General features: G+C 33.3%; 1 protein-coding gene across 2 annotated transcripts; it reads right to left on the bottom strand.

Annotated features, from left to right (window-relative positions):
• Positions 1 to 989: 989 nt before the first annotated feature.
• Positions 990 to 4,812, bottom strand: LOC105110132 (G-type lectin S-receptor-like serine/threonine-protein kinase At1g11410). Of its 2 annotated transcripts, none has more exons than XM_011005070.1 (7): positions 3,402 to 4,812; positions 3,091 to 3,222; positions 2,666 to 2,808; positions 2,364 to 2,568; positions 2,058 to 2,295; positions 1,800 to 1,950; positions 990 to 1,708 (listed from the first exon to the last, which is right to left on the bottom strand). In XM_011005070.1, the coding sequence occupies exons 1-7, from the start codon at positions 4,660 to 4,662 to the stop codon at positions 1,403 to 1,405; spliced, it is 2,436 nt and encodes an 811-aa protein (XP_011003372.1). In that variant the 5' UTR covers positions 4,663 to 4,812; the 3' UTR covers positions 990 to 1,402. The 2 variants fall into 2 exon arrangements, with proteins under 2 accessions (XP_011003372.1, XP_011003371.1); XM_011005069.1 differs by having other exon boundaries at positions 2,364 to 2,574; positions 3,402 to 4,811.
• Positions 4,813 to 10,199: the final 5,387 nt, after the last annotated feature.

Genomic DNA, 10,199 nt, shown 5'->3' on the forward strand with positions numbered 1-10,199 from the left:
CTCTCTCTCTATATATATATATATATATATATATATATATATATATCAAAATCACATTCTAATTAATCTTAATACATGTTTATATGCATATATTGCTACATATACTCAAATCAATTCAACGAACCACTAAATTATAATAAACCTAACATTCCAACTAACTAATTATAAAGGAATAAACCCAAAATAATACGATGAAACAAATAGAAAGGGATAAAGGAAACTTGTAATTTGCTTAATTAATTAGCTAATTGCTTGAAGAGAAAGGAATTTGCAGCAAAAAGGAAAGAGAAACGGGACAGTAGCTCTCGGCCGAAGAAAAAAAAAAAAACAAAAAGAGTAAGCTGGACATGTGTGTGTGTGTCTATATATATATATATATATATGGACACTTTTTGGGCCAAAGAAATTGGACTAACATGGGCTAGTGAAGGAAACAAAACCATTTGGGCTCACATTTTTTTCACAGATGGGAGTGTGAGCAGCTGTGCTTGAGGAATTGTTCATGTTCGGCGTTTGCAAGCTTAGGTTTTGAAAGGAATGGAGTTGGCTGCTTGACTTGGTATGGAAAATTAATGGAAATAACAATGGTCAGGGTTGACGCGGCATTATGGTAGGATGGCCTAAGCATAGTTTTATCAGCCAGGTCCATGGCGGGTGGAAGTAACTAGGTCTATTCATCCACAACAGTGGAAATCACAGTTCATGTCGAGGTCCACGAACTGCGAAACACCCTGCATACTAGATGGTAAAGCATTTCTATAGTTCTCTTGAAGTCCATAATTTGATTTTCAAACCATTCTGAAAATACAGCAGCTGACATTGTATACATGACTATTAAGAAATTGCTTATCTTAATGTATCCTACTTAGTAGTAGTGTGTCTGAGTCAAGAGCAAGAACACCAGCTGAAAAACTGTCCTGTTTTTACTCTCGCTTTCAATTTCTCTTTGCGACTTGCATGTTTTAGCTCATCACTATAGAAGAATCTGATAACCGAAAAACTCTTTCTTGTAATCACAAAGATGAAAGATTTCTTCTTTATTTCAGTCTGTAAAGGAAAGAAATCATTGAAAGATACTAAAATGTAAAGACAAAAGGAGATGGCTAACAAACCGTGCATCAGAGGTTTGAACTTTGAATCTGGGTGTTGCCAGCATGCATGGCAGCAGTTCAGACCAGGCTAGGTGTTTCCCTTCCTATTTCTATCTGCATCTCCTTTTCATTTATGCCTAGGCTAAATTATCATCCCTGTTCGTTACGAGTTTCATCAATCATAATTAAGAACATTCTTTGATCATAGCTACAATTTTTTTTTGTTACTTCGAACGAAGTTAATAGTGCATTGTACGAGCTGTTAATGATTCTGAGAGAGACATCTTCACGGAGTTGCAACACAGTAATGGTCAGCCGTGTTTATTTATAGCTAACTCTACTCCATCACCACCACCTTCTTGTACCTCAATTAGGGTATGAGGCGTACTGCAAATTTCTCTAAAAATGAATGCAGGTTCTTTTGGAGAAGGAATAGCTGCTTCAGAACTACTCAACATGAAAACAACAGCTAACATGGAGGGTCTGTCCATAGCATCTTCTTGCACACACAAGAGCCCGATTTGAATGCATTTCAAGACTTCTTGAGGGTGATATAACTCCGGCAATGATGAATCAACTATCTCCAATGCTCTCTCTTCTCTCCATAGCTCCCACACCTGTGTGGTTCATAGCATTAACAAACAGGAGGAGATGATAGTCAACATTAAATTGTATCTATTGTAATCAGTACTGCTAGAAGCATCTTACATGCCCAATCAAGGTCAAGGAAGAATCCTGTAGATTATATCTGTTGTTCCTCTTCCCACTTACAATCTCTAATAACATAACCCCGAAACTAAACACATCTGATTTCACCGAAATTTTGCCAAACGCAGCATACTCTGGTGACATGTATCCACTGCAAAGGAAAAATAGGCAGATAGTCCTTGATGTTAACTAAATTTTATACTCATCATTCATGAGTAATATGTGAATCTCTCTTTTCAGATGTACAGCTGTACTTACAATGTTCCCATAACTCTACGTGTCTCGTCTTGTATTTGGTCCCTTCCAAATATTCTAGCCATTCCAAAATCTGAGATTTTTGGGGTCATCTCTGCATCTAATAGAATGTTGCTGCATTTCAAGTCCCTGTGAATGATTCTCAACCTTGAGTCCTGGTGAAGATATAGAATCCCACGAGCGATACCAACTATAATGTCAAACCGTGTGCTCCAATCCAGGAACAATTCTCTTGTTTCATCTGTAAAAGAAGTTTCAAGTTTTTCATTTGAACAAGCATTAAGATGTAGCCATTATGAAAAGGCTTACCAAAAAGAAATGAGTCTAAGCTTTTGTTTGGCAAGTATTCGTAAATTAGCATCGGCTCTTCTCCCTGAATGCAACAGCCTACCAGTTTCACAAGATTCCTGTGTTGAAGCTTCGCAATTACCTTGACTTCGTTTGTAAATTCTTCTATTCCTTGTCCTGAATTTTTTGAGAGTCTTTTGACAGCAATCTCCTCCCCATTAGGTAGCTGACCCTAACATCACTCTGGCTAATCAATCCAAAGTTCAAACACAATTGAAGAGAGAATCGACTACTAATTTCTGAGATGTTGCATAAAGAACTACCTTGTAAACTGAACCAAAACCACCTTCCCCAAGTTTGTTATCTGGGGAGAAGTTTTTTGTGGCAGCAGATAGTGTGCTGAGCTTGAAGAAATCCAAGTCTACATCATTGCCACTTCTCCGGAGCTCGTTTGCCACCCAAGTCTCTTAATTAGTAGAATTTTCAATGACGGGAAACAGTAAGTGAATGCCTTTCTCAAAAAAATTCTTAGAACAAAAAATGTTTAAAGCGGCTGAAAACAACAGGACAAATATAAGCAGAACTTCTAAAATCTCCAACGTATCCTTTGTGTCGATTGTCAAATAAGATATACTGACAGCATCACCATGTGAAATGCTATTGGGGCGGAGTTTATCAGCTATTATTTTAATGGATGGTTACTTTATCAATTTATCCACCTTGTGTTGCGAGAATTGCTTTGTCTTACCTTTTTCTCCTCTCTTCATGAACCACAAATAACCAAGTACGCTAATGATCAACGATGTTGAAAAAACAGCTGGAATAAGGATGGTCAGCAACCCCTTTTTATTAGAACCATTTGATTTCCTTGCATTCTCAGCTGCATGAGAGTGAGAAGAGTACAGAGAACTTGAAACTTTTGTTACGAATGGTAACCGAAAAGATGGTAACTGAAACAAAACCACAACAATTCTTTGCCCACTGATATTATTGTTTATGAGAAATGTTTCAGGAAAGTATTGCTTTTTATTGGAAAATTTAGAGCAAAGCAAGAAGTACCTAATTCAAGCGCACCAACACGAACATACAGATCATATCTGTCATTCCTATCGTATGTTGTGTCCATTAATTCTCCATGCCATGTAATGCAGCCCTTTGCTATTCCTGGAGCATCTACAATTGCATACGCAGAGCATGAGCAATTCATCTTGCATTGCTTTTCGCAGTTTGCACGACTCATACTTGTGTTCACCCAAACTGCAAATGAAAAATCAGGAAGTAATACTTTGTCCACCTTCACAAACCCTTCTCCAGGATGGCACACTGAGGAAGATTCTAGTCCCTTGCTGACACAACCACCAGACCCATCTCTCAGATACCAGTTCCTTGCATCCTTGAGTTCATATCCAGGCAAACAAGCGCACTCATACCTGGTAATGTCAACAGGTTCACACGTACTATAAGCACCACATTTTCCATACCAATCACATTGGTACTTGGGTACTGCCCAGAACTCCTTCCATTTGCGGTCACTTACATGCCAAGTTACAACCTTCAAAAACCCTGTATGATCCACCATTATTCTAAGGATAATGGAATCATCAATAGGTGTGTAGACAAAGTATACTTCATCTTGAATGTTTACGAAGCTTTCCTTGTACAATTGCCACTGGCCTCTCCATGGCCATGAGGCTGTTCGCCAATAACGTCTTGTTCCCCTGGAGAGAAAGAACTGTGGTAAGCCATTGGGATAGAGCTTAAACGAGAAGTCCCCGGTTCCAGGGTCATCTGCTGATCTCCATGATGTCAGAAACAGTTCCTGACCTGTTTTCCTATTTAATCCAAGTTTCATTCCTGCTAGCATGGTATCTGTAGGATAATCAAAACTTTGCCACACAACTCCCTTACTTGTAGTCTGGACCAGAACCAGATTTCCTGAATCCAAAAGCTGAGCTTCACAAGTATATCCAACAGAACAATTTGCAGACCATACTGGAACCGTTCGTTCAGAGTCACCATAGAGGACGAGGTTTCCGTATTGGTTGATGGAGAGAAACCCTGAGGAGCCATTGATTGGGTGCCCTCTATTTGCTACCCACACAACAGTTTGTTCAGGTACCTTATGATACCAAATTCCAAGGTATCTAAAGCTTGGATTAACAAGGCTAAAAAATCCTAATGCAAAATTGTTTTCTTTGGAGATCACAAGGCTTCCATCTTTAACTGTTTGGTTTGTCTTTATGGCGTCCATGTAAGCACATGAAGTGAATTGGAGGGTTAGAAGAAACATAGAATGTAGAGAAATTTTTTTGGCAATCATTCCCTCAACTAAGTGGTGGAAATGTGAACAGAATAAGATAAATCTAATCTTGTATGACTTCTGGGACTTCAGAATATGGGGCAAGGTCACCTTGCGTGTTTCTTGGTGTTGACTTTGCTAACGTGCAATATATATGTACTGAAAATGATGATTGGAGGAGCTTAGATTGTAAAAGGGAACACTGGCTTGTGTGGATGTGTAGAAATAATGTAATAACAGAGTTTGCTTTCCATGTTCATATTCTTGACTTCACCTTAGCAGCCACTTAAGACAACCAGACAACCATTATACAAACGTGTTCAAGAGTTGTCTGTATCTCTCTGACATGGAAATTTCTTTAGCAGCCATTTTTTAAGTTATAATGCATCCTGCAAATATCTGTAAACCCCAAGTGATGAAGATCAAAATTTCCCTAGGCTGTATTCTATTTCAATGACTTTTAAAAGTTGACTTTGCATACGTGCATTTGATGACTGAAACATACTACCTTTTTATGTTGGAAATTGTCACAGCTCGATTCCCCTTCAAGTTCCTTACCTATGTGAACATAAACATACACTCCTACCTTTTCTTTTAATGCAATTAGTGTTCTATGTGGCATTTTATTTCATAATTAATTTTATAAAATGAATCAATTATCTTTATACAATCCTTAATACAACTCAATAACTAGACATGACTTAATAATATTAATTATAATAAAAAAAAGTTTTATCATGACTTAATAATATTAATTATAATAAACAAAAAAAAGTTTTGAAAGTTCAATAAAAACGACATGTTAACTAAGCTATAAGCTTGAAATAAATAAATAATAAGATGATGAAGTTCAATAAAAACGACATGTTAACTAAGTTATAAGCTTGAAATAAATAAATAAATAATGAAATAATAAGTTTAACAACTCAGTAAATAAATAACATTCAATATACATCCATGATATAATATAACAATGAAGAATATATACAAGTTTGGCTTTGTGTTTTTACAAGTGAGTTTCACAAGCAGACTATAGCAAGAAATATCATAAAATAAAGCTTATTAGAAAGTCAATATGTAATGAGTACGACGTAGCAAGAAATATCATAAAATAAAGCTTATCAGAAAGTTAACATGCAATGAATATGACATTCTAAAATGTAGGATGATCAATCATCACTAGTTAATGATCTCCCCTAACTAACTAAGTTTCAAAATAATAATATGCACAAAGGTTAACAATATCCTATTAGCATGAGTATATAGATTAACATACCACAGGGTCATAATCAAACATAACATAATCATTTTTTAAAAGCTTAGTTCATGCAAGGTCATAATCAAACATAACATAATCATTTCTTAAAAGCTTAGTTCATACAATCAATTAAATCAATTAAATAAGGAGTTATCAATTCAGATGTGCATAATATCTCATATCGAGAAATGAGTTTCAATATGTGATCATGATTCATCATAAGCAAAAGATAATGAGCAATATATATTTTACCAAGAAGCATGATTCAATTTATATTAACAATTCAAATATCTATATTATGTCAAAGAATCAACTCAATCTAAAAACTTAAACTGTTAAGTGAGACCATGAGATATGATTTACATAATTTTTTAACACACCCCCTCAAGTAAAAGCTCTTTGAGCTTGAAACTTGTACATGTTCACACTATCTTGTGCTTAATTATCAAATAAAATGGAGTTGTGAGATTCGAACTTATAACTGTTTGGTCAACAAGGCTTTGATATCATATCAAATAATCAACTCAACCTAAAAGCTTAAGCTATTAGCTCATGCAAGACTTATATTCTTAGCCCATCATACCCAAGCCTAAAGTTTAGCCCAAACTCAACCCTACTAACCTAGGTATTTAAACAAAATGTTGATAGAGAATTTTTTTTCTTTCTTTCTTTTCCTCTTTTCTTCTCTCTACCATAACTTCCCCCTGTATATACCAAAGATTTCAGTTTTAGCTTAAGTTTTGATTTAAGAAAGTTTGAAGAAATAAGTAAGTGATTGTCTTTTTGTTATTCTTGATTAAGAGATTGATTATGGAAGAATTTAAAGAATTGTTTAAGGTTTGTATATTGTTTTAATAATTAAAATATTTAAGAATTTTAATTCATGTATTAGGATGTTAGTTGGCTTGAAATGAACATATTTGATGTCTAGAATTATGAGTTATTAAAGAACAAATTATTATATTATGGAAACTATAGAATTGAATATTGGCAAATCAAGATTCTGGAAATCCCTATCAACCGGTTGACTAGTTTTTGCTAGTCGAGTGGTTGGCTGAATTGGCCGACTGGTTGGCCTATGATAATAGTTGACTAGTTGATCATTTTGGTTGACTGGTTGAGCCAATATTAGAGTTTTATCGAGTTTGTTAGGTTTGATTAATTTGGGTTATGTTCGAGATCTATTGAGTAAAACACTTTGGCCTTATATTTATGTTTTGGTCTCTAAATTTAAAGTTTTTAATCTTTTATGTTACTTTGCTTCAAGTCATTTCTGAGTGTTTTTTGTATCCATTACATGTTCTGTTGACATCCCTCCTAATGATCTTTAGTAGTATTCGATTCTACATTCATTTTTCTTTTACTTTTTTTTTTCTGGGTGAAAGAGATAATCTTATATATATATATATATATATATGTTGATTATATGATAGTACAACTAGTTAATTTCTTGAATATTTATATATATTGTTTTATTTTTCGAGTATTCATCCATTCTTGAATTTGTCATTATATTTTGTTGAACTAAATTCTATTCAATATAATATACATTGCTTTGATAATTATACGAGTTTATATTATATTCGATATCGGTATACTTGTCAGTAACTTCATGCTAACAGAGATTAATTAGTCCATGTGCATATGATATTTTATATAACTAGTTGGTGAAAGAGGCATCAACTTATAATGTATGATCCTCCCACAATGGTCACCTTCGAGTGTCATATGGTAACCTTTGGGTGTCATCTGATATCTGACATGCATTCCACTGCTTTATATTAATATGCTTAATATATATATTTATATCAAGATATATCGATTTGTAAATTATTAATATCTAAAAAGTATGTTAAATACTATTCTCTCACTGAATTGGTTGAATTCACCCTTTCTTTTTTAATATTATTTCAGGGTTTTAGTTTCTATTAGCAGGTGAACTTTATTGAGTGTTCATGTTTCTTTAGTTTAGGTCGGTATATCTTGCTTGTTTCACGAAGCTTTCCTATTATTTTTTTATTTGATGTATTAGACGCTCCACTATTACATTGTTTTAATTATTTTTGGATTTTAGCAATGTAATAAGCATTATGGTTATTTTTTTGCCTTATCTGACAATGAGAATAATTTTGAAGTGTTATTTGATTTTGAAGATAATAATATTTTGAAAAATATTAAAATATTATGAAATCTTTATATAATTTATTTTATGATATGTACGTTCTAAAGCTTAGCATAGGTGGGGTGTTTTTACGACACTGCTCCTGCGTTGCTAGTCATGGACTCGAAATTCAGGCTGTGATAGGCGAGGCTCTAAAATATAATTTATGGAATATTATTCACTCACCTATCTCAAAAATAGAATAAACACATAAGAAAATATTAAAGGAATGCTACTTATGCTCAATAGGTGGAATATTATGAGTATTTGAATACAAAAAACAAAAAAAAAAACTTAAAATGACTTGAAGCAAATAACATAAGAGATTACAATACTAAGATTAGAGACTAGAACGTATTTAAAAAACTGAAACAGATCCACCTGATAGATATTAAATATTTCCCAAACTAATCGAACATAAAAAAATCAATTAGCTCGCACTACTCAGTCAACCAATCGACCGAAACCATCGGGCCAACCAGTTGATCAGGATTTTAAAATCTCAATTTGCCAGCTCTTCAAAATTATAGATCCTTAAAATTTCAACTTATAACTCAAAAACTCATAACAATTAATTAATCCATCAACTAAACTAAAAAACACAAACTTCAAATCCCTAAAATTTTAACAAATTTGAAACCATAGTTAATAACAACAATCATACACATCAAAGTATAAATCTTACCTAAAAACCTATATTCTCCCACTCCTCTTTCTTGTATCTTTTTCTCTTTTCTCATCTTCTTTTTTCTCTTTTTCTCCTTTTTGGTATGCTCTCTTTTAATTTTGGGTCACTTTTTTTTCTATTTATATTTGTTAACTTTATACAATTACCAAAATATCCCTTACTCATAACTATTGTTTACTCCTTCAAGGGTGTTGTTGCCTTTTCTTATTAAATTTTTTTCCTTTCCTTTTAAAAATATTACAAAAATAGTGACAATTAAATATGAAATTATGATGAATATCAACCATATTAACTATAACTAAAACTGATTAGAGTTTCACTATAGCGTCAAATATTGTTCACTATGAGTGAATTCATTGTGGATTGCATTGTTCTGCACTATAAGAGGGGTACCATGCACTATGAGTGAATTCATTGTGGACTACACTGTTTGGTGGGGGCATGTGTAAGGTTGCAGCCAACATGCCCCAAGCGTTAGGCTAGAGGCGCGCCCCCTGGATATACGCACACGTGGCGATTGGGTTGCTGCTTGTGTGCTGGCAGACAAAGCGCATACATGGCGCTTAGGTTGTTACCTCAGTGCTGGGTACACCCCTGCGCCCACATGACGCTTGGGTTGCCTGCCTGTGTAATAATAGACAAAGCACATGCATAACGCTTAGGCTGCTACCTCAGTGCTGGGCATACGCCAGCGCATACGTAGTGTTGGGATACTTGCTTAAGGGCAAACCAAAGCCCTGCACACACGTGATGCTTGGGATACTCTAGGAGTGAGCCATGCTCGTGCCCCACTTAGGGACACATGGCGCATGGGCCATGGCACTAGACCCGAGGTTCCTTGGTCCTAAGATTCTAAATATTATTATTTGTTTTATAAATATTATTATTTTTATTAATAATAAAATAATTAATAAATTTGAAAGAACTTATTTTTATTAATATTGAAAACATATTGTTATTTCTATTATAATTTTTTATGATATTTTTATAAAATAAAAGGTGAGCCTATAGTGTGATATTATTAAAAATAGTAAACAATTCTAAGTATTAATATAAAAAATACTATAATTTGAGTTGTAAATATTATTATTTTTCTTATAATACAAAGTATTCATATAAAACGTATTATTATTTGTTCTAATTATGATTATTATTTTATAAGTCAAAATATTCATATCAAAGATATTATTATTTCTTTTATATTATTATTATTATTATTATTATTATTATTATAAGAATTCAAATTTCTAATAGAAAAAATATTATTATCTTTTGTGTCATGAATATTATTATTTTTAGAATAATTAATATTATTAATCAAATAATTACTAAATTAGAAAAATATTATTCTTAATTTTGAAAAACAACCATATATAGACTTGATTTGAAAAGTAAAACTAAAAATTATTATTATTATTATTATTATTATTATTATTATCATCATCATCATC

This window comes from Populus euphratica, unplaced genomic scaffold, assembly GCF_000495115.2.
Source record: "Populus euphratica unplaced genomic scaffold, PopEup_1.0 scaffold243.1, whole genome shotgun sequence".
Lineage (NCBI taxonomy): Eukaryota > Viridiplantae > Streptophyta > Magnoliopsida > Malpighiales > Salicaceae > Populus > Populus euphratica.